This window comes from Lupinus angustifolius, chromosome LG02 (genome assembly GCF_001865875.1).
Source record: "Lupinus angustifolius cultivar Tanjil chromosome LG02, LupAngTanjil_v1.0, whole genome shotgun sequence".
Lineage (NCBI taxonomy): Eukaryota > Viridiplantae > Streptophyta > Magnoliopsida > Fabales > Fabaceae > Lupinus > Lupinus angustifolius.
The window spans coordinates 24,223,567-24,247,574 of record NC_032010.1 but is presented as its reverse complement, the minus strand read 5'-3'; the positions used below and the strand labels follow the sequence as shown (position 1 = coordinate 24,247,574).

The 24,008-nt window shown below is 31.7% G+C and overlaps 4 protein-coding genes across 8 annotated transcripts; 3 read left to right on the top strand and 1 right to left on the bottom strand.

The window, feature by feature from the left end:
* On the top strand, positions 870–8,107 carry LOC109342112 (putative DUF21 domain-containing protein At3g13070, chloroplastic). The gene is made up of 14 exons (XM_019580131.1): positions 870–1,713; positions 2,907–3,004; positions 3,095–3,188; positions 3,382–3,459; positions 3,612–3,715; positions 4,251–4,332; positions 4,655–4,794; positions 4,875–4,953; positions 5,072–5,135; positions 5,628–5,719; positions 6,227–6,292; positions 6,686–6,802; positions 7,067–7,237; positions 7,726–8,107. The coding sequence occupies exons 1-14, from the start codon at positions 1,153–1,155 to the stop codon at positions 7,960–7,962; spliced, it is 1,983 nt and encodes a 660-aa protein (XP_019435676.1). The 5' UTR covers positions 870–1,152; the 3' UTR covers positions 7,963–8,107.
* Positions 9,398–10,115, bottom strand: LOC109329319 (heavy metal-associated isoprenylated plant protein 47-like). Its single transcript, XM_019562995.1, has 3 exons — positions 10,004–10,115; positions 9,744–9,822; positions 9,398–9,552 (listed from the first exon to the last, which is right to left on the bottom strand). The coding sequence occupies exons 1-3, from the start codon at positions 10,007–10,009 to the stop codon at positions 9,398–9,400; spliced, it is 240 nt and encodes a 79-aa protein (XP_019418540.1). The 5' UTR covers positions 10,010–10,115.
* LOC109342111 (zinc finger CCCH domain-containing protein 18-like) lies at positions 15,841–17,612 on the top strand. 3 transcript variants are annotated; one of them, XM_019580130.1, is made up of 2 exons: positions 15,841–15,940; positions 16,643–17,612. In XM_019580130.1, exon 2 carries the CDS (start codon positions 16,668–16,670, stop codon positions 17,580–17,582), a length of 915 nt encoding a protein of 304 aa, XP_019435675.1. In that variant the 5' UTR covers positions 15,841–15,940; positions 16,643–16,667; the 3' UTR covers positions 17,583–17,612. The 3 variants fall into 3 exon arrangements, with proteins under 3 accessions (XP_019435675.1, XP_019435673.1, XP_019435674.1); XM_019580128.1 differs by lacking the exon at positions 15,841–15,940 and adding an exon at positions 16,016–16,095; XM_019580129.1 differs by lacking the exon at positions 15,841–15,940 and adding an exon at positions 16,024–16,085 and having other exon boundaries at positions 16,642–17,612.
* LOC109342110 (zinc finger CCCH domain-containing protein 18-like) lies at positions 20,008–24,008 on the top strand. Of its 3 annotated transcripts, XM_019580127.1 has the most exons (7): positions 20,671–21,744; positions 21,845–22,000; positions 22,099–22,278; positions 22,576–22,640; positions 22,838–23,008; positions 23,102–23,192; positions 23,545–24,008. In XM_019580127.1, exons 1-7 carry the CDS (start codon positions 20,834–20,836, stop codon positions 23,603–23,605), a joined length of 1,635 nt encoding a protein of 544 aa, XP_019435672.1. In that variant the 5' UTR covers positions 20,671–20,833; the 3' UTR covers positions 23,606–24,008. The 3 variants fall into 3 exon arrangements, with proteins under 3 accessions (XP_019435671.1, XP_019435670.1, XP_019435672.1); XM_019580126.1 differs by lacking the exons at positions 23,102–23,192; positions 23,545–24,008 and adding an exon at positions 20,008–20,106 and having other exon boundaries at positions 20,809–21,744; positions 22,576–22,937; XM_019580125.1 differs by lacking the exons at positions 23,102–23,192; positions 23,545–24,008 and adding an exon at positions 20,181–20,261 and having other exon boundaries at positions 20,809–21,744; positions 22,576–22,937.

The following is a 24,008-nucleotide window of genomic DNA, read 5'->3' as shown; positions in this document are numbered from 1 at the left end:
ATGATATCTATAAATATATCATTTTTTATGTACATAATAATGTATAATATTGAGAATATTTTATCTAAAATAAAGATGTATTATATTTAATTGACTCTAAGGCTGGATCCGGGTTTAAAGACTCTCTCTGTCAACATTTATGTTCAGTTAGCTTCAAGTCTAGAATAGATTCCAAATTCAAAAAAATAATTGAATCATTATTTAGGGTCACAAATCCAACTTGACCCATGCTCATATGATGGACTGTTCTTTCTATTGTTTGAGCCTTAGATCCCATATTCAGAAATTCAACAAAACAAAATGAATCAATTTACTAGGATAAATACATCAAAATTTAAGTGCTACCTTTTTCTTCTCATTTTAGTTTTAGAAGACAATTTTAAGCATGAACTTTAATTAACATTTATGTTATGATTAATTTACTATTCATATATAATTATTCATAATTAATATTTAATTAACATTGATTTAATTTTTAATGGGAAAATAGTCAAATGAATGATAGATTATGTAGATAATAAATAAATGATATATATAAATTACACCAGATATATATTATATACATGAGTAAATATTTATTTTAATCCCTTATATTTTTTTATCTTACCAGTTTAGTCCTTAAAAAAAGTCTTTTCAAATGTGAGTTAAATTAGTCATTTTAGCATGTTTTATAACAGTTGATAGAAATTAATTTAACCGTAAAATTACTAATTTGACAATATTGAAATTTGTAGGGACTATTTTATGTCTTTCCTTATTTAGTAAAGTCGAAAAATTAGAGCTATATTATATATAATTTTGGGGAAATAAAAATAATGAAAAATCTATAAAAAAATATAGGAAAAATACAAAGAACACTCCCCCTCTCGTCCCCATTGGTTGGTGCGCCGTACACACCAAAGCAAGTTTCAGCTTCCGATACACGCGCCGCCCACTCTCTTTCTCCTTTCTCTCAATCCCTAACTTCACTCTTCATTCCAATTCTCCTTCTCCCTCTTCCATTTTTTTATGCCAACACACCAAAACCATTACATTTTTCATTGTTATACACACTAAGCAGAAGAAGAAAAATACAATCTTTATTTATTTTTTCATCAAAATTTGATTTTGACTTGTTGGGTGTTGTTATATTGTTATGATATTTACTTGGATATGGCACTTGAATCATGGGTATTCGGTCACCAACTTCTCCTAACAGGTTATAGGTTACCTTACATTTCACATCCAAAGAGAATAATCCCAATCAAAGTTGCATTAGATACAAACAATGCATACCCATTTCCCTCACTCTCCAAAAGCTTTATCCTTTCTAGTTATAACAATACCAATGTATTTTGTGGAACTCGCTTGTTGAGGTGTTTAGGTACTAGCAGCACTAGCAGTATTGGTGATTCTTTGAATGGAACAAATTCTGTTTCCAAAGTGAATTTGAACTTTATACAGCAATTGCTGAACAGGGGAATCATTTTGGCTGCAATTGTTTGCGGGGTATTCGTTTTTGGATGTTGGCGAGCTCTTGCTGTTGAAGATGTTGCAAATGCTGGATATAGGGTTATTGATCAGAGCATACTTTTGCTTAAGAGCACTTGGCCTAAAGTGTTGCCGGTTCTTCGTATGTTCAAGGAGCATGGTTTAGTGCTGGCACTGCTTTTGAGTCTTTCAGCTTTTTTCTCCATGGCCGAGACTTCAATTACTACACTTTCGCCTTGGAAGGTGTCATGCTTTTCCTCCTTTGAAGAATGATAGTACTTCGTTATAACTCGTAGTTGTTATATTAATGAGTGTAATTTTGATGCATCTTTAGTCTGAAGTTTTTCACACTATCAACTAGTCATGCATCACTATCATGTGTGAGTGTGACTTTAAAGGTAGCTTAGTTTCTTTAAAAGTAAAATATTCTTGAAGATGTGGCAAACTGGCAATACATGATTGGTTGGCAGTGTAAGCAATCATTACACAATGTCTCACAATGTAATCCTATATCGGAACAAGGATTATGGCTAGAAAACAGGAATTCCCTCTGATATGCATTATCTAGTATAGACCTGCAAAATGTAGTCTAGTTGATCACAGGAATGTTGCCAGGGTTGGGTTGGATTTTAGAGGTGAACTTCTACAGAAACGGGCTCATTATTCCTGATCATGTGGTTACATTGTTGACAATGATAAATATATTTATGTTCAATTGTTGTTTCATTCTTACCTAAAACTCATATGCTGTCCATTTGTTTGCGACACTGAGATTTCTTTGATTCATTTATGTGGTACTAGCTTCTGAAATTTTTGAGCTACTTGTTTAGAAGATTTGATATAAGAGCACAATTTCAGACATACATGGCTTTCTCTACATATGTTTGTAGCAATGACCAAAGTCTTGCTTTAGGTAAGGTTGGGACTTGTGAGGTGGCAGGAACATTAGTGACTTGGATGGACATTGGAGCTAAATGCTGGTTAAAATCTAACAGAACCCATAATTTGAATGAATGACTAAAAATAGTTTATGAATGACAAAAATAGTGCCACTTAACTGACTTAAACTAGTAATTTCATATTCGACCCATATGTTAGTAAAGAAATTAAATGTTATAAAGGGTGTCCTGGTGCACGAGGCTTCCACATAGTAGGGTAACTCTAGAGTAGATGTACATAGTCTTACCCTTGCGAATGTAGAAGATGTTTATAGGATTTGAACCTTTGACCTCTTGGTCACTAAGCAACAATCTTACCATTACGTTGAGGCTCACCCTCTAAATATCAATTGCTATATTTGCATTTCCTTTAATAAATGTTTAGTTCCTTGATATGTGTGCATTCTTTTGTACATCAGAATTGTGATTCCTTATGAACAATTTAGCTACTTATAGTGTGAACTTTGAATCTAATCACTGTTGATGACAATGTGTAAGGTTCGTGAGTTGGCTGAAAAGGAATCTGAAAATGGTGTCTTCAGACTACTCCGAAGTGATGTTACCCGATTCCTTACAACTATACTTATTGGCACAACGTATTCCCCTTTTTCTGATCTTAGTATTGAAAATATTGTGTTTTCAACTTAATTGTAGTTTCTTATGTTAGGCTATCCTGTTGTGCTCAGTGTGGTCAATATTGGGGCAACTGCTTTGGTCACAGAAGCTGCAACTGCAATATTTGGCGAAGCTGGTGTTAGTGCTGCTACAGGAGTGATGACTGTATGTTTTGATTTTCTTGCTTGAATGTTTGACAAAGCTACTATTTCCGGAATATCAAAGCATGCTTAAACAGTTTGTGTATAGATCTGACAAGCATTTGACATGTAAAGCTTGCAAGCTTTATGTGTGGTGTATTAATGGAAACGTTTTCCTCACAGTGTCTGATATCTCTCTTCTCTTTGTAATAAAAAAGGTTGCCATTTTACTTCTCACTGAAATCACTCCAAAAAGTATAGCAGTTCATAATGCCACAGAGGTAGCTCGGTTTGTGGTAAGCTGTGCACTTTTTGCCTTTTAGTTTATAACTGTTGGGAACAGAAACTATGCTGATTAAGCATTTGTGTTTGTTTTTCAAATATAATTTGTATTGACGTGATATTTCTTCAGTTTCTTTATAACAAATATTGATTTTAATGCCTCTAGGTCAGGCCAGTGGCATGGCTTTCCGTGGTGTTGTATCCTGTTGGAAGAGTTGTTACTTATCTTTCAATGGGCATGCTTAAATTGCTTCGCTTAAAAGGAATAAGGTTTGCCGAAAACATATCCAGAGATTAATCTTCTTTCATCATATTGTATCTATTGTTTTTGCTTCTTTATGAATTTCCTGTGAGGTCTAATTATAATCTGTTTTGCAAAATCTTATTCCCTTAATCTGAAGGATGGGTCATTTTTTTGAACCCTTGCTCCATGATAACTTTGTTTGCTAAGGTTGAGTTTTTACGTAGACAAGGGGAACTAATGGTGAAATGAGGTTATTTTTATATTTAATCATGAGAAGGATTTATATGTAGTAAGGTTGGTAAGAGTTTGTGTTTATAATCTTATTAAATCATATGGCGTAAGTAGTAATTGTTTTTTACTTATGTACTTCTGGTTTGAAAGAGCAAACTTGTTTTGCCAACTTCGTATGTAAATTATACTGTTCATGTACTTAAAGTGTGGATAAATATTTTGATAATGTTCATATGGAAAATGGCATGCATTTGTTGAAGCACTTATATTTTAGACATTCTCATTGATTTCTTAAAACTTAAATCTTGAAGTCATTTTTTATTTTGCCAGCGAACCTTATGTAACTGAAGATGAGCTAAAATTGATGTTAAGGTCTGCAGAATTAAGTGGGGCCATAGAGGAGGAAGAACAGGTATTGGATATCGGGTTTATTATCCACTTGTCCTCAAACTTTTCAGCCTCTACTCTTGTCCATAGGAAATAGAACTTTATCAATTTGTAACATTACAAAAATTGTTTATCTTGAAGTGTTTTATTTAAAATAAAAAATGGGAACTTAAACTCCACCTGAGAAACATGCACAAATTATCAATTTTGTATGTGGGAACATATATATATATATGCCTTTTATTTTATGTTGATGATGTAAATTTTTTAATGCTGATCACTTCATATATAATACAGGATATGATCTCTAACAAGTGCCTTGAATCTTGGTTATATATATAATACAGGATATGATTGAAAATGTGTTGGAGATAAAAGACACACATGTGAGAGAGGTTATGACACCACTTGTTGATGTTGTTGCTATTGATGCAAGTTTAAGCCTTTTAGATTTTCATGACTTGTGGGTCACACATCAATACTCAAGGTATTTAAAGATTCTCCGGCTTCATCTCCATGGTGACTTTTTCCTCCAATGCTCTTACTGGATCACTTCATGTTTCCTAGGGTACCTGTTTTTGAGCAACGTGTCGATAACATAATGGGCATAGCATATGCAATGGAACTGCTAGATTATGCACAGAAGGTTGGACGACTTTACCATTTATTATATATTATGTGTTATAACTTATAAGTGTTTAAACCTATTCATTGTATCCCACAATCTCATAGTTTGCAGAATTTTAATCTGTTTGATTTTGAAGGGTGAGTTGCTAGAAAGTACTACTGTTGGAGATATGGCTCACAAGCCTGCATATTTTGTACCGGGTAACTTATTTCTATCTTGAATTCATCTACGTTTGTGTTTTTCTTTATGCGGCTATTGTTGTATTGTTAGAACAGGGACACGGTGAGTTTATTAAGGTTTCATCTCGAAACCAGTTTACTATGAGAAGAGTAGTCCAACAGGTATTTAAACCATGCCTAAGAGAACGAGACAGTCAATGACGGACTTACTTCCCAACACCCATTATATCCATTTATATTACATACATACCAATTGGAAGGGGAGTGGTCAAGTATCTGGCTTTTTGTCGGGTACTTGTATTGTATAATCAAATATTCGCCAATGTATTGACAAAGAATTAAACTACAGGTGGCCCATCATGTCTTGCCTGCTAAATTTAATGATAATAGTTTTTTCTCCTTATGTTGAAATTGAATTGTAAAGTGGTCAAATTGTTTGAGATACGAACACATCATTATCTTTAACGCCATGCAGATTGTTTAATGAATACTTTATTATTAATGCTTTTGCAGATTCAATGTCTGTTTGGAATCTTCTTAGAGAGTTTAGAATCAGGAAGGTTCACATGGCTGTTGTTCTTAATGAGTATGGTGGAACTGTGGGAGTATGTGCATATCATAATCCAATCATCTGAGATTTGTTTATTCGACAAGTATACACACACACACACCAACTTTATGATTCATTGAAGATGTACTGTGCTAATTAAGTATCATAGACCCAAAAGAAGTATATGAATGATAACAATTAGAAACATGCTATCATTGTGGGTGTTTGTTTCTTTCGATTTCTTTTGCAATTATATACCAACCTCATTTTTTGTATTAGCTTGAAAAATCTAATAGAATCTGCATTGAGATAAAACCCGGCCACCATCATGAACTATGACAAGAATGTTCATAAATGATCATGTGTAAACAAGATAGGAGCTTAGATTATTGTATATAGTTTTCTATGTGTGTTACACAGTGTTCAATAGATTGTAATTTGTAACTAAACTCTCCAAGTCTTGTGCAATCCATTCCATGTGGTTTGTCTATAAGTTCTAACATTTTTTACTTTTTGATGTTAATTTAATCTAAGATGTCTCATTTTTATTGTTGTATGACAGATTGTAACTCTTGAGGATGTTGTTGAGGAAATTGTTGGTGAAATCTTTGATGAGAATGACTCAAAGGTATAGCTCCATGTAAATGCTTTACTCAGTCTTTACTTTCTTCGCATATATTGATTTCCGTTTTACACTGTTTCACCCAAAAAATAAATCTTTTTACTCTGCGCGCTTTGTTTAATAGCTATAATGGTCATCATTACTATAAATTTAACACACATGCTCTAATATTTGATTGTTAAACTGTTCAATTCCTTGTCTCTAACGGTTGTAGGCCATGATTGCAATTTCGGTTTGGTTATCGCCGGCCAATTATGTATTTCTGAATAGAAAAATATCTTACTTGTTTGGGTTATGTATAGAGCTGCTTATGATTGTTGATGGCTACAACTACTTGCTGCTATAGTGATTTAAGCTGATTTTTCATTCAAGAACTTTCCTTACATGGCTACTCTATAGGAGGAGATACAGAAAAAAACTGGCTACATTGTAATGCGAGCTCACGGTGTATTTGACGTCGATGCAAACACATCTATTGATCAGCTCTCTGAAGATTTGAACATCAAAATGCCAGAGGTCCACTCCTTTTTTTTATACATTCAGCTTATATATTGGTCTTCCGATGAGAGTGCTTGTAATCATGGTTCTGCAGATCTTTTTTTAGTTGCCTAGAGTTAATGCAATTTCGTATATTGCAACGTCCAGTCAAATTTTCCGTTATGATTCTTGGGGTTAAGACAATGATCTCATGTTCAAATTAACTAAGCCTACAACTCATATTGCTAAATAAGTTCTAGAACTCGATGCCTCTAAATATGTAGTTTATTTCAACTATTTCAGGGTCACCAATATGAGACGGTATCAGGCTTTGTATGTGAAGCATTTGGATACATCCCAAGGACAGGAGAGTGCATCAAAGTGGTTCTCGAAAGGGAAGAGGAAGAGGAAGATGATGAGTCCAATGCTGTCCACCAGGATCAGAAGGAGAAGAACCACATTTTCAAAGTTGAGGTAACCAATTTGAGCCATTTAAAAATAGTCACTTCTGGGATCAACAGAAGAATAAACCAAACATAGAACAAAACCCATATATTCTGATCTATTTCGTTTTGAGATGTATATCGAACGCTCCTTTATTGACTCTAGCTTATATTTATCTGAAGTTGGAGAAAATAGACTGAATGGCATACCTGATATTAGAAAGTGTAATGATTGCTTAACAAAATGATTGCAGTATATATGCATATACCCTTTTAATAATATGATTAACTTACTAAACCTCGAGCTATGCTAAACGTGCCGAACTGATTTTCCACAAGAAGGTTGTTCAACAAACATGTGTGTTGATGTATGATTATAGTTAATGTGGATATGGATCAACAATCTTTTAGCATGTGTGAGCCATACAGTCTATTTGAAATCAACTCTAGCTATGCCAATCTATTTGAAGTAATGAACTGAGTGCAGACCTTTTTTTGCTGTTATTGCCCTTGGTGCAGATACTAGCAGGAAATGCCAGAAAGGTTCGCGCTGTTCGGTTTGAAAGGATAAATGGTGATGATGAAATGGCACATTCTAAAGAAGTGACTCGCGTGTTCCCGAAAATCACGAAAAGAAAATGTAGCAGCGATGAGGATGATGCAGCAGAGTACGACGGAAATGCATTCGCAAAGAGAACACGGGATGACATGTGTAATGAATATGTAGATGATTTAGAAAATTGCAACACGGATTAAGCTCATTTCTTTCGGTTTTTCTTTTTCTTCTTCATTTCTATTTATTTGGCATGCTTTTGTGCCATTTTTTGCTACACCGTGTAAGATGAAGAGATTGAAATACATGTAGAAAAATTAACAGAGAATGATGAAAAAACATTTAGAACCTTTCAAACACAAATAGAGGTGTTTTACTTCTAACAAGCTGGTAGCTCATAAGTATTGTAACATTTGGATGTGATGATGATGTCCAAGGTATGACCCTCCATGAAGGTATGACCCGACCTATGGATGCCCGTCAAAATATTTACAACGGGTATCCGCAAAAATAACTTATGGTAAGGATGCGTATCATAATACCCGTCACATAGGTACTCGCGTACATATTTTAATTAATTATTTTCTATATTTATAATTAATTACTATTATTTTAACATTATATTTTGTCTATTTTATAATAAATTTTAGTGACCGGAATATAATCGTAAAATATTAAAAAGACTTGCATTTGTAGATAATGGATGAAGTATGGTGCAAAAATCAAAGAAAAGCACGTGTACAGCCACCAATTAATGTGTCATTTCTGGCTTCTACATCTACTTTATAAGCAATCAACCAATATACATTTTTTCATTAATATTTATCATCTTCAACCATCAATAAAGTGTTAGTATAATGATGTAAAGTCTCACTAAATCTTTAAAGTCGAATATTCAATTTCTGATAATGACACTTATTGGAGAGACAATCACCTTTAATAATACTAAAAGAAAAAGTTAGAATGCTAAGTGTTTGTATAATTTAATTATTGTTCACCTCCCTCACCTTAAACCTCTCTTGCTTTGTCGTTTTCTGTTTGTTTTCAACACCAACATGCATGTTGCACATTCTCATTATTTAATAATACAAGAAACACACTTTCAAACTAGAAAACTGAGGAAAATCTCACAACCCAGAAAGAACCATATATAATAAAATAGCACGCATCAAATGAATGGTGATCAAAAGCAGCATATGAAAACCACTACTTATAAAAACATGTTTGTGAGGTTACTTAGGATGGTTGAAGTTACGGTCTGTTTTTTCCTCATAATTTTTTACCAATACTTTTTCACTTTGTCTTTTACCAAGAAAATTTCTAAAAATATTAAATAACATATCTGTATTATTTGAGGAAAACTCATTGATTAGAAACATAAAGACACACTCATTTTGTGACAGGTGTTCTTCATTCCACGATTTCTCAAGGTGTTAAAATACTTATTATGACATGTATAAATTTGCTACAAATATAATCAACCATGATACAAACAAGTGACACTAGTTTATTTACCAACTTAGGACAATATTAACAAATTAAAATGACCCCTCTAAACTATATAAGAATAAAGAGTAATACACATACACATATATATTGGATCCTTAGGAAATTAATATATAGGTTTTATTTTGTTAATTAATGACCCTCTTCAACCTTGGTAACACGAACTAGCTTAGCATATTTGTTGACCTTCTCTCTCAAACGTTGAGTGATCCTTGCTGCATCAACTCCTTCTCCTATAATCTCCACTCTATCTTCCTCTCCCCTATGAGTAGTAAGTGACATAAAACCTATATTCACATTACAAACACCATTTCAAAAAACATATCACAATATAATCCATATATATGGCTCAACAACTAGTTTTTACCAAAATCATGCTCAAATTTTATGTCCCTCAACTCTATCAAAAGTCAACTTTTTGAGCAAATTGTCTTCAGTGTAATGATACATGTGAGAAATCAAGAAAAAAATTAGTCACCTTTTGCTGTAGTACATATTTTCAAGATCTTTTTCTTGCACTTAGCACAATGGAGTGGCACCTCAATCACGATCTTTTGCTGCACCATCAAACATTTCATAATTAACTATATACACATGTATATCAAATGAACTATATATATTTATCAAAATATAGAATTGTTTTGAAATTGTAGGAAATTCAAGTTAAGTAGCTTTCTTGAGAAAGAAAAAAAATAGAAGGTAGAAAAGTGAAATTCAATTATATGAATTTGCTTATACCTTCATAATCTCCTTCAAAGATACCAACTTATATAAGCCAAGATTGTTCTTATTGTATTTGTTTGTCACTTTTAGTTGAGTTTATCAATTTATAGCTTGAGGAATACAAACGCGTAAGAATAATTGTGTTAATGTTTTTAATTTGTGAAAAAATAAGTTGGCGATCCACTTTTTATGGATTCAATACGTTCGACTTAAAGCATTATGAATTTAACTAAGTCAACTACTCATGTTAAAAGTCAAATATTATTAGTCAACTACTCATGTTAAAAGTCAAATATTATTAGTCAACTCTTAATCACGTGCATGTAAGTACGAAACTGTGTAATTTAGGTCATACGTTGTATACCCAAAAATATGAGTAATGTACTAATGTTACATCAATAATCTTTTTTTACCCATATAGACTGGTCCAAAGTCCAATTAATAAAGGTTTGACTTATATATAATAACATAAAAAAATCACTTATATTATAAGAGTTTTTTATATCGTTAGTATATCATCTAGCTACCATATATTTATAATCATTATTATCTCATATAAACGAATAATAAATAGTATAGTACCTATATATATATAAAAAATTACAATAACAATGTATATATAATATACTTATTTTATAAAGTATATGAGTATTAATTTGGTTAGCATATAATGTATATAAGTATCTCTGAGTAGTAAGCCCTATCCTGGCCTAGCTTCTAGAACACCAAACATTCATTAAAAAATAAATAATATATTAGCATCATAGTATTGCAGGTTGATTACGGAAAAAAGTCGTATACATATTGTTATAGAGAAAACCATGTAGTCATTCATTATTACATAGTCATTATATTATTCATGATATATTTGATTACTTTTTTAAGAGTCAATAATAATTAAAAATAAATAATGAACAACGGATTAACAATATTTAAAATTCTAATGCTATGAATGCATATATTTTTCCATATAATAATATATTAGCCATTGCCTATTTTGTTATTAATAAATTAATTGCTTAGTTCACCTTTTGACAATAGATGATGCTATAACAGACATGCAGACTTACTCACCACTTGCCATAACTTACAAACCAATTATCCAAAAGTCAAACCTTTTTTGTTCTACTGGACTAATATATACTAATCTGTGTTCACATCTCAAAATCCATAATAATAAAAAATCGATTAGTTTATTATTATTATTTTAAATCGATTTTTTAAAATAATCACACGGCTTTTTTTATTTTATTTATTTATGAAAACTAATTTAACTGCATATCATATATATAATTTACTTATTAAAGAGACTAAGCTAGCCCATTTTTGTGTGTATTTTTAAATTCACAAAATTGCACTAGTTTGCAAATTGCACTTTAGATTTAATAGTGTAGATTGATGTACATTAAGCAAAAATGTATATTACCGGCGTGAATCCCCCAAAGATTTTGCTGATTGATATACCCTATATATATATATACTATTAAGGTATATAAAATCCTAAGTAAAATGCCTTTTATACTTATTAATTTTTACCAGCAAACTACTCGAATAGTTAGGATTTACTGTTTTCATTTTTTTCATACTAACATGTCTTCTTTTTTATTATTTTCCATATTTTGATATATATTACATATTTGGTAAGAAAATTCTGCATTATAATAAAATGAATGTTTTATTTTCATACAAGTTAATAAGTAACCTGACTCCACATATTTGAACTAAGGCTTGGTTACAAGTTACGACTATACATAAGTGAATAAGTAAAAAAAAAAACTCAAATATTAATTTCTTTATTACCTTACTCTATTCTTGATTGCCTGGTTTCCTCAATATTTTTTTGTCAAAATTCTGCCACCTATATAAGTCAAAGATATTTGAATATCTAAAACATGGGGTCTTGAAATTTGATATCATTATTGCAAGGGTTTTAATTTGTTTCTACACGTAATTATAGTTTCTTCCTTATACAATATTGCTAAACATAGAAATATAGAAACACATAAAAATAAAAAATTCGGTGATGAAGACTATTCTAAATATAGGTTAAGTTTTTTGGTCATGTATTGAGTTACAACCCAATTAACTACTTCATATTCGGATCTTTAGCTTAATTTTATTGACATAATGTAATATGGATAAATTCTTAGATGAAATCCCAATAAGATTTTTGTTAGGCATTAATAATATTCATTCAAAAGCCAAACTACACTACCAACAAAATGTTGGTCTAATTATGTAAGGTCTTATTGAATTAGATTCTTAATATCGAGATTCTGATTCCTGACAGTGATACTTATTGGAAGGACAACAATAAACTCTGAAAGGATTAGTCCTTTACCAAAAAATATGGGGATATCATTAATAATACAAAAAAAAGCTAAAATACACTAATGAAAGTATTCTGTGAACCTTTTCTCAAAAGGAAAAAACAATTAAACTAATGAAAATCCTTAAAAAAACCTAAAATACAATATAATACAAATTTTGTTCAATATCAAAATTGAATATGTGTTCACTCATTTTTGTCCCAAAATGTTCACAAGGCAAGACATAACATGCACATCAATGGGGAAGTGGATACACGTGTTTTAGGACCACTAGTGAATTAGCTACATTGTGTGGCCGAATGGGAATCACTTGTCCACACGGTATCTCATTTTCAAATCAATCAGAGTATTCCATTTTATTGCTTTTACTTTTAATTATATTATTAACTTGAGATAGTAAATAAGACACTATTTGATACATGTAATCCTTATTATGTGTGACGTCTCTCATATAAATAAATAATGGGGTAGCTAAAGATTGTGTTGAACATAATGGAACCCATCTAATGTCTCTCTCATCTACTTCACAAACCACCTATGCCTTATATCATTATTCATTACCCTTGCTTTCATTATTATCCTTTGCCTTGCATACACACCACAAAATTTGTTTATCTTAAACATATAAATTATTATAGCTATTATAAGCTTTTGATTAGTTCTTCTATGTATAAAACAAGCCCTAAGTTCTAACATGTGCTATATGGACATAACTTCAGTTTATGGATGAAAATATGTACACAATTATTTATTTTCCCCTTTGTTTTTTAAGGTGACTAAGGCACTTGAGTTCGTTTGCGTGTTAAGTTTTAGATGATGAGAAATGAAAGACTTTAGAAATATATTTTTGTAAATGCTTGAAATATGTTATTGTATTAGTCTTACATTGTCTAATATTGGAATAGAATAGATAACCAGTGTTATATATTGGACTCAAATCCTTTGTTATAATGTGCACCAGATATATGCACTAAATACAAACACCTCATGAGCAGGTTGACCCATGAGTGTGTTAGGGTTTGTAATCCTTATTCTCTACTAATATATTGGTAGCCGCTCAGCGCTCCCGGGACGTAGGCACAATTGACCGAACCTCGTTACCAAATTCTCTTGTTTCTTCTCTTCTATTTATTTTATGCACATTATTTGATTGTTTGTGTCCAACGCTGTGCAACAATCGCTTCTCCTGCACCAACATATATTATAAGTGTATTACATAACTTTGAAGTCTTTCATTTCCTCGTATTCCCCTTGAAATATCAATTATTAATATCTTGAAGTATTAGTTTTGAAAGGACATTAGCCACCTTCCATGTTCCACGCATTAGCCATATAATTAAATTATGTCAATAGACATAGATGTAAAATTAGGTTGATATCTTCTATAAAAAAAATTATCACTTCATTTGTTGTCTTTCTTATAATTGAAGTTCTAATATTATTGAAAATAAACTCATCTACTTTTCAATTATGCCAAGTCTTTAAATTTCGAGTCTAATATAATATGTTCATATCATCAAAATTTAACCCACTTTATGTTAAGAACAAGAGGAACAAAATAAATGTTCATGTAAGTTAACATTTTCTAGAAGTAAAGTCAATATTAAAGTGATTATGTGTAAATCTTAGCACAAACACAAAATCCACTTTCATTGTGCAAAACTCTAGGAGTGTGTTGAGACTTATGATATCAAATTTGATGTACTATTTTATGTATTAAGATATCAATTTTGTATTTAACATATAAAATGACACATGAGATGATAATAAAAAATATATACATGTAAGATATTTTTATATTGTTATTATATTATTTACTTTTAAATATAAGTAATATAAATGAATAATATATGTTATATATGTATAAAAATTTCTATTAAGTTTTAATATATATTTCACTCTAAACAAATGTTGTATGATGGAAAAATGTATACAACGATAATATAATTTGTTTATATAGCTAATGCATTTCCCATAATTTACATTTAATTAATACCATTAATATAAATGAATGTATATACTAATAGTATGTATATATTACACTTGTTCTATTGAGTGGTTGTAAGTATTCCCTCTCAAACATATTGAAACGTTCCACTACAATAAAAGCTACACCTCTTTCCAAGGTCTATATTTTCTCTCCCAATCCAATCCAATGGTCCCAGCTTTATATTATTTCAGTTTCAGAATCTCAACTATCATATAGTTTAAGTGGTACATGTTTGATTTCCTTTAAGCAAGGTTTTAGGTTCGAATCTTGTGGATAGAAAAAATATCTGCTAGGAGAGTTAGCTCTATATACCTGTGGATGTTCCCAACTCAGAAAGAATTGCCTCCAGTACGATGATACACGTGGGAAACAAAAAAAATTGACAATATTCAACTTGGACCCATCCTCCTATTTAATTCTTCCTTAATAATCATTTTTAAAATTGAGGATCAGTTTCTTTAGGGGAACAGAGTAATAAAAGTTAGTGATAGGTTAGTCAATTCAGTTCGAATAAGATTGCTTTCAATATAAGAATATTTATGGGAAACAAAAAAAAATTAGGAGAAGAACATTCTTAATACAAAAGTGTCAAGGACCTAATATGATATATGACACTTTATGTCATTACCAAGGTATTATAATTGGTCAAAAGAAAAACAATAAAACTGAAGTAAAAATTTATCAAATCATCTTTTTTGGGTCAATCGCAATACTCTTGAGTTGCAACAAATATAACGCATAAGTTTCCACCTCAGTAATGAATAAGTCCAAGTTAAAAGAATATAACACATGTGCTTCTACAAATTTATTTAACGTCACTTTGAATCTTTCTAACAATTAATTTTAGTTTTGGTGTGGAATTTTTAATTTTAATTTAGCTTTAGAAAACCAATTCAACATTTTAACTTATTTTTAGGCTCTATTTATTTTAATCAAGACCATAATATTTCTTTATAGGAGACCATATTAATAAAAATAATGAGAGCAAGTAGTATATCTCTATTTAAAATGGAATAGATATTTATTATACCACAAATTATGTCACTGTATCTACATAAAAATTATACCATCAGATATGATTGGTTAGAAAAATTATTAATTATTAATTTTTCAACATAAAAATATTTTTTCAACCAACCATATACGAAACGGTACATACATTGTAACAGATATACTCTCAATTAGGTGGTGGTAAAGTGTTTATGCATAACAAACTAGGATCACCTGTTTCGAATGGTGTCTTATTCTATGTCCCAAGCCAACCACAATGTAATTTTTTGTTTTTAGAATTTCTTTTATGCATGTATCAAAATGTGATAAATTTGAGACAAAAAATGAAATACGGATGAAGACAGATGATCTTTGTGGTCGTGTGTATTACTATATCTAACAAAATACTCTATACAGTAATAATAGTTTTACATTATCATGACTATGTAAACATAGCATAAATATTAATCTTTTAGCATAATAATTAGTAAAATTATTTAAAAAATGAAAGGGTTTTTTTTGTTAATGTTTGTCGGGTAAATGAGACAGTTGGAAGCAGTTAAGATTGTATCGAGGATCAAGCAACATTATTTGCCTCAAAAATGTGAAGAGTTAACAGCTTTTTATGGATTTTCAATGAAGGTTTCAACTTTTAAGGAAACAAACCAACTTAGAAATAGTTCCATATATAACTCAACTCCTCCACTCACTTCAAAACAAATTATCTCACTCACCAACTTCTAAGTTCTAACTCTCTCTATATTATTCTATTCTGAATGTTCATCAATCTTTCAAAGGTTTTTTCTTTCTTTCTTTCTTATCCTTATAGATAGATACAAAAAATTGTTGCATTGAGCATTGAAAAATGTTGGTTGCTTCATCTTCTTGTAACCCTTTGTTTAATTGCGTGTGTTATTACTTTTATGACCATATTTTCTGCTTTTTTTCCAAATTAAGAGTAAGACCCATTTCTGCTCTGCAATAAAAATACTTCCTTTTTCAGTGGTGGCATAGAAAAATGAGGAAATCTAGTTACACTGTGAAAGTGTTTTTCTTTTATATAATTATATGTTAATTTTCCTTCATGGCTATGGTTGTTTATAGGTAGATTTAGAACACCACTCAATTTTGTTTTTTCTTGGTTTTTGTTGAATTTCATCATGAGAATTTTTACCTTTCTTGTTTAGTTAGTTTTATGGTACACTTGGCTTTTTATTTTGATAGTAGCACTACTTCTTATTATTTTCCAAAGTTTTAATGTGCAATGTTTATTTAGTTTTGTTCTTCTTTTCCAATGTTTTAATGGTAGAAGTTTTATTTGATATTGTTGGAATTTTTTTGCAGTGACAAGAACAAAATATAAGGAGCTATGAGTATTTGGGACTACACAAGGATTTTGTTGGACAAAATTCAGAAATTTGAGCCTGAATATGCTGGAAAGATTATTGGATATTTCCTATCACAAGACAATTGTGAGCAAGAAATGGCTAAGTTGGCTTCATACCATGACTATTACATCCGTGAAGTAGCTTTTAAGGCGAAAATGTACCTTCAAAGTTTCGCTGCTAGACCTGTCATGCTTCCAATCTCACCTCCTCTCAACCCTCAACAAGGTTTCAGCCACTTTTCCGTAATCTCGCCAAGAACTCCTACTTCACTGCCGGGCTTTCAGGTTCCCTCCCCTTCTTGGGATCAACTTTCTGTGAGCAGAACCAATCTAGAACTTATGGCAATAAATTCCTTAGATTCTATGACTAGACTTACAAGGCAGACAGAGTTGTTGAGTTTGGAGAATCACATAGACTCTTTGGATACCGAAACAGGAGGGATTGCTCATGATTATTTTGGTTTAGAGGCTTCTGCTGCTGGTTTTGGTGTAAAAACTAGTAGAAGGCTTTCAAGCCTGTCTGGATTTCGGGTTAAGACATGTCACTATTTCAACAAAGGTTTCTGTAGGCATGGAAGTAGCTGTAGATACTATCACGGTCAAGTTGTATCCGAGAGCTTCCCTCAGATGTATGGAAATGATGCTATGACTGAGGATCAGATGTTTTCGCCGAGGTCACTAGCACAGTTAGAGGCAGAAATTGTTGACCTCATGAAATCAAGAAGAGGAAGGCCATTGTCAATTGCGCTGCTGCCAACGGCGTATCAGGATAAGTATAACAGGATGTTGAAATTTGATGGTTACTTAACTGAGAGCCAGAGACATGGTAAGTCTGGCTATAGTTTGACGAAGCTTCTTGTGCGACTGAAAAATAGTATTCAGCTGATACAAAGGTGATGAAGTCTCGTGAATCATCTTCCAATGTATTGTTGTGTATGGAATTGATGTTTCTTATACTTCCAACGCTGTGCAACAATCGCTTCTCCTGCACCAACATATATTATAAGTGTATTACATAACTTTGAAGTCTTTCATTTCCTCGTATTCCCCTTGAAATATCAATTATTAATATCTTGAAGTATTAGTTTTGAAAGGACATTAGCCACCTTCCATGTTCCACGCATTAGCCATATAATTAAATTATGTCAATAGACATAGATGTAAAATTAGGTTGATATCTTCTATAAAAAAAATTATCACTTCATTTGTTGTCTTTCTTATAATTGAAGTTCTAATATTATTGAAAATAAACTCATCTACTTTTCAATTATGCCAAGTCTTTAAATTTCGAGTCTAATATAATATGTTCATATCATCAAAATTTAACCCACTTTATGTTAAGAACAAGAGGAACAAAATAAATGTTCATGTAAGTTAACATTTTCTAGAAGTAAAGTCAATATTAAAGTGATTATGTGTAAATCTTAGCACAAACACAAAATCCACTTTCATTGTGCAAAACTCTAGGAGTGTGTTGAGACTTATGATATCAAATTTGATGTACTATTTTATGTATTAAGATATCAATTTTGTATTTAACATATAAAATGACACATGAGATGATAATAAAAAATATATACATGTAAGATATTTTTATATTGTTATTATATTATTTACTTTTAAATATAAGTAATATAAATGAATAATATATGTTATATATGTATAAAAATTTCTATTAAGTTTTAATATATATTTCACTCTAAACAAATGTTGTATGATGGAAAAATGTATACAACGATAATATAATTTGTTTATATAGCTAATGCATTTCCCATAATTTACATTTAATTAATACCATTAATATAAATGAATGTATATACTAATAGTATGTATATATTACACTTGTTCTATTGAGTGGTTGTAAGTATTCCCTCTCAAACATATTGAAACGTTCCACTACAATAAAAGCTACACCTCTTTCCAAGGTCTATATTTTCTCTCCCAATCCAATCCAATGGTCCCAGCTTTATATTATTTCAGTTTCAGAATCTCAACTATCATATAGTTTAAGTGGTACATGTTTGATTTCCTTTAAGCAAGGTTTTAGGTTCGAATCTTGTGGATAGAAAAAATATCTGCTAGGAGAGTTAGCTCTATATACCTGTGGATGTTCCCAACTCAGAAAGAATTGCCTCCAGTACGATGATACACGTGGGAAACAAAAAAAATTGACAATATTCAACTTGGACCCATCCTCCTATTTAATTCTTCCTTAATAATCATTTTTAAAATTGAGGATCAGTTTCTTTAGGGGAACAGAGTAATAAAAGTTAGTGATAGGTTAGTCAATTCAGTTCGAATAAGATTGCTTTCAATATAAGAATATTTATGGGAAACAAAAAAAAATTAGGAGAAGAACATTCTTAATACAAAAGTGTCAAGGACCTAATATGATATATGACACTTTATGTCATTACCAAGGTATTATAATTGGTCAAAAGAAAAACAATAAAACTGAAGTAAAAATTTATCAAATCATCTTTTTTGGGTCAATCGCAATACTCTTGAGTTGCAACAAATATAACGCATAAGTTTCCACCTCAGTAATGAATAAGTCCAAGTTAAAAGAATATAACACATGTGCTTCTACAAATTTATTTAACGTCACTTTGAATCTTTCTAACAATTAATTTTAGTTTTGGTGTGGAATTTTTAATTTTAATTTAGCTTTAGAAAACCAATTCAACATTTTAACTTATTTTTAGGCTCTATTTATTTTAATCAAGACCATAATATTTCTTTATAGGAGACCATATTAATAAAAATAATGAGAGCAAGTAGTATATCTCTATTTAAAATGGAATAGATATTTATTATACCACAAATTATGTCACTGTATCTACATAAAAATTATACCATCAGATATGATTGGTTAGAAAAATTATTAATTATTAATTTTTCAACATAAAAATATTTTTTCAACCAACCATATACGAAACGGTACATACATTGTAACAGATATACTCTCAATTAGGTGGTGGTAAAGTGTTTATGCATAACAAACTAGGATCACCTGTTTCGAATGGTGTCTTATTCTATGTCCCAAGCCAACCACAATGTAATTTTTTGTTTTTAGAATTTCTTTTATGCATGTATCAAAATGTGATAAATTTGAGACAAAAAATGAAATACGGATGAAGACAGATGATCTTTGTGGTCGTGTGTATTACTATATCTAACAAAATACTCTATACAGTAATAATAGTTTTACATTATCATGACTATGTAAACATAGCATAAATATTAATCTTTTAGCATAATAATTAGTAAAATTATTTAAAAAATGAAAGGGTTTTTTTTGTTAATGTTTGTCGGGTAAATGAGACAGTTGGAAGCAGTTAAGATTGTATCGAGGATCAAGCAACATTATTTGCCTCAAAAATGTGAAGAGTTAACAGCTTTTTATGGATTTTCAATGAAGGTTTCAACTTTTAAGGAAACAAACCAACTTAGAAATAGTTCCATATATAACTCAACTCCTCCACTCACTTCAAAACAAATTATCTCACTCACCAACTTCTAAGTTCTAACTCTCTCTATATTATTCTATTCTGAATGTTCATCAATCTTTCAAAGGTTTTTTCTTTCTTTCTTTCTTATCCTTATAGATAGATACAAAAAATTGTTGCATTGAGCATTGAAAAATGTTGGTTGCTTCATCTTCTTGTAACCCTTTGTTTAATTGCGTGTGTTATTACTTTTATGACCATATTTTCTGCTTTTTTTCCAAATTAAGAGTAAGACCCATTTCTGCTCTGCAATAAAAATACTTCCTTTTTCAGTGGTGGCATAGAAAAATGAGGAAATCTAGTTACACTGTGAAAGTGTTTTTCTTTTATATAATTATATGTTAATTTTCCTTCATGGCTATGGTTGTTTATAGGTAGATTTAGAACACCACTCAATTTTGTTTTTTCTTGGTTTTTGTTGAATTTCATCATGAGAATTTTTACCTTTCTTGTTTAGTTAGTTTTATGGTACACTTGGCTTTTTATTTTGATAGTAGCACTACTTCTTATTATTTTCCAAAGTTTTAATGTGCAATGTTTATTTAGTTTTGTTCTTCTTTTCCAATGTTTTAATGGTAGAAGTTTTATTTGATATTGTTGGAATTTTTTTGCAGTGACAAGAACAAAATATAAGGAGCTATGAGTATTTGGGACTACACAAGGATTTTGTTGGACAAAATTCAGAAATTTGAGCCTGAATATGCTGGAAAGATTATTGGATATTTCCTATCACAAGACAATTGTGAGCAAGAAATGGCTAAGTTGGCTTCATACCATGACTATTACATCCGTGAAGTAGCTTTTAAGGCGAAAATGTACCTTCAAAGTTTCGCTGCTAGACCTGTCATGCTTCCAATCTCACCTCCTCTCAACCCTCAACAAGGTTTCAGCCACTTTTCCGTAATCTCGCCAAGAACTCCTACTTCACTGCCGGGCTTTCAGGTTCCCTCCCCTTCTTGGGATCAACTTTCTGTGAGCAGAACCAATCTAGAACTTATGGCAATAAATTCCTTAGATTCTATGACTAGACTTACAAGGCAGACAGAGTTGTTGAGTTTGGAGAATCACATAGACTCTTTGGATACCGAAACAGGAGGGATTGCTCATGATTATTTTGGTTTAGAGGCTTCTGCTGCTGGTTTTGGTGTAAAAACTAGTAGAAGGCTTTCAAGCCTGTCTGGATTTCGGGTTAAGACATGTCACTATTTCAACAAAGGTTTCTGTAGGCATGGAAGTAGCTGTAGATACTATCACGGTCAAGTTGTATCCGAGAGCTTCCCTCAGATGTATGGAAATGATGCTATGACTGAGGATCAGATGTTTTCGCCGAGGTCACTAGCACAGTTAGAGGCAGAAATTGTTGACCTCATGAAATCAAGAAGAGGAAGGCCATTGTCAATTGCGCTGCTGCCAACGGCGTATCAGGATAAGTATAACAGGATGTTGAAATTTGATGGTTACTTAACTGAGAGCCAGAGACATGGTAAGTCTGGCTATAGTTTGACGAAGCTTCTTGTGCGACTGAAAAATAGTATTCAGCTGATACAAAGGTGATGAAGTCTCGTGAATCATCTTCCAATGTATTGTTGTGTATGGAATTGATGTTTCTTATACTAATTTGACGTCAAATTTATGGTTGATTTTTTACAGACCAAATGGGCAGCATGCAGTGATTCTGGCCGAAGATGTTTCAAAATACATGCAGAAGGGAGATTTTGGTCAGAACATTAGTGCATCGCTTCAAATATATTTGACATTTCCAGCTGAAAGCACTTTCACAGATGAGGATGTCGCAAACTACTTCAAGTAATTTATATTTTGGTTGTAACAATCCATGCTAATGTTCCTTTGCTTCTAATTTTTTTCTGTTTTAAGAATTTTCTTTCACATGTTTTCCACTGTAGCACATTTGGGTGTGTTGATGATGTAAGGATTCCACCTCAGCAGAGAAGAATGTTTGCATTTGTGACATTTGTTGATCCGGAAACCGTTAAAAGAATTTTGGAAACGGGAAATCCTCATTATGTTAGTGGCTCTAGGGTGCTTGTGAAACCTTATCGAGATAAGCCAAAGGATGATGAAAGGTGAATTCCTTGTCTGTTCCTTCCTTTTGATTTTTGTTTTCCAGTTGGAAGTTGTTTTTAGTCTTATAGTTTCAATATTCTTAGTTCAAGTTACAACATGAAAGCTTATACTTTTGATTTAAACTTGAAACAACTGTATACTCGCGAATCGTGATTGGTGTTTTGTTGACAGTGTTTTTTCTTTCTTTCTTTTTTTCTCATCATTCCTCTAGTTCTTACTTTTTCTTCTAAGGGTGTAGAATCTTAATTAAGCCTAAAACATTTGATGTTATGGTTAGCATTTCCATTTGAATGCAGGAAGTTCCCGGATAGAATTGATCACCCTGTCAGTTATTCACCACGCTACTCGGAATCCCCCCTGAGTGAGTATGCTATTATCGAGTGTGGAACCTATATTATTATAATTCTCCTTGTTAACAATTTAGATCAGCATGTAGCTTTTTCATACCAGAATCATGTAACTGCTTCAAACTATTTGTGATATTCATATTCTGTGATTTCGTCCTGCTTTCCTTCTGTGTGAGAACCCTTTGTGCAATCTAATACATCATTCTTGTAGTTTCAAGAAGCTGTGGAAGACGTAGTTTTCTAGCGAGGCAGCAGGTGGAGTATGAGAAGGCCTTTGACTTACAAAGGAGAGGCGCTCTTGCAGAGCTGAAATTCGCTAAAAATAATTTATCCGCTTCTCCCCGACTTGGCCTCTCCATGGATGGGTCAAGAGCTTCAGATGGTGTGTAATAATATGTATTACATTGTTTCGTATTAAGTTTCAATACATTCTTCGGCTTTAGAAACTAACAAATCTTCCTTAAATGTTATGTAGATGCCTTCCATTTAAAGCCTTCCGAATCTATCAGTCATGCGCCGAATGAAAAACCTAAGCAGACAGACTCCAATTCCTCTGATGAGAACAGGTATGCATCAATTTCTTCATAGATTTCTATTGCCCTACCACAACCCCCTTCCTAAGAGAAATAGATTATAAATCTTGCATTTGTTATATATTCTCTATACCTTCGTCAAACCTCCGTAAACAATTATTCCTTCATGTTATCTACTGATTTGCAAAAATTAGCTTCCTTTGGCGATTTTAGCGATAATCTATCAGCATTCTTCCTGACAGAAAACTTGAGACTTTCTTAGTTACTTAGGCTTGTTTACACATTTGGAGTGTATGATATTATTTGTTTCCAAAAATGCAGTGTGGTTGCTGCTACACTTATCCTAACACAATTCAAAGCTTGAATTTTATTTACTTTTATGCAGCATTCAAGGACTCAATCTCCCGGACAGTCCATTTGCATTTCCGATGGTGAGTGGGATATAGACAGTCATGTAGTTTCAGAAACAAATACAGGAGAAGTATAGAGTTAAAATGCAGCAACTTTCTTTCGATACATGATACCAGCCCATCTATTGTTCCGTTTTCACAACTAGCTTAGCGGTTTAGTCGAAAAGTCTCTAGCAAGTACATAAAAGCTGAAGAAGAGAAGGCATTAGAAGAATTTCACTCTTCACCACTTCAATTGGAGGAATTAACTTAATTTCATTATATGTAAGAAGGTTATAGCTTTTAATTACAGAAAAATGACAGAAGGTTTGGGTTTTAGAAGAGTATGTAGTTAGCAGCTTTATGAAGTTGTTAGTGGATGAAAATAAGTAGGTATTTGTTTTCATGTACTTGGTGTTGTTCACCAAATGAAAACACAGTGTTTATTATTTATCAGTCA

What these genes read in the sequence shown, in the direction of transcription:
- LOC109329319 (XM_019562995.1), bottom strand. An exon ending in AATATGTACTACAGCAAAAG is followed by an intron (nt 9,553 to 9,743) that starts GTGACTAATTTT and finishes ATGTGAATATAG; the next exon opens with GTTTTATGTCACTTACTACT.
- LOC109342110 (XM_019580127.1), top strand. Translation starts at nt 20,834, where the DNA reads ATGAGTATTTGGGACTACACAAGGATTTTGTTGGACAAAATTCAGAAA. An exon ending in GATGTCGCAAACTACTTCAA is followed by an intron (nt 22,001 to 22,098) that starts GTAATTTATATT and finishes TTTCCACTGTAG; the next exon opens with CACATTTGGGTGTGTTGATG. An exon ending in AATTCCTCTGATGAGAACAG is followed by an intron (nt 23,193 to 23,544) that starts GTATGCATCAAT and finishes ACTTTTATGCAG; the next exon opens with CATTCAAGGACTCAATCTCC.
- LOC109342112 (XM_019580131.1), top strand. Translation starts at nt 1,153, where the DNA reads ATGGCACTTGAATCATGGGTATTCGGTCACCAACTTCTCCTAACAGGT. An exon ending in CAGAGGTAGCTCGGTTTGTG is followed by an intron (nt 3,460 to 3,611) that starts GTAAGCTGTGCA and finishes TAATGCCTCTAG; the next exon opens with GTCAGGCCAGTGGCATGGCT. An exon ending in ACCACATTTTCAAAGTTGAG is followed by an intron (nt 7,238 to 7,725) that starts GTAACCAATTTG and finishes CCCTTGGTGCAG; the next exon opens with ATACTAGCAGGAAATGCCAG.
- LOC109342111 (XM_019580130.1), top strand. Translation starts at nt 16,668, where the DNA reads ATGAGTATTTGGGACTACACAAGGATTTTGTTGGACAAAATTCAGAAA.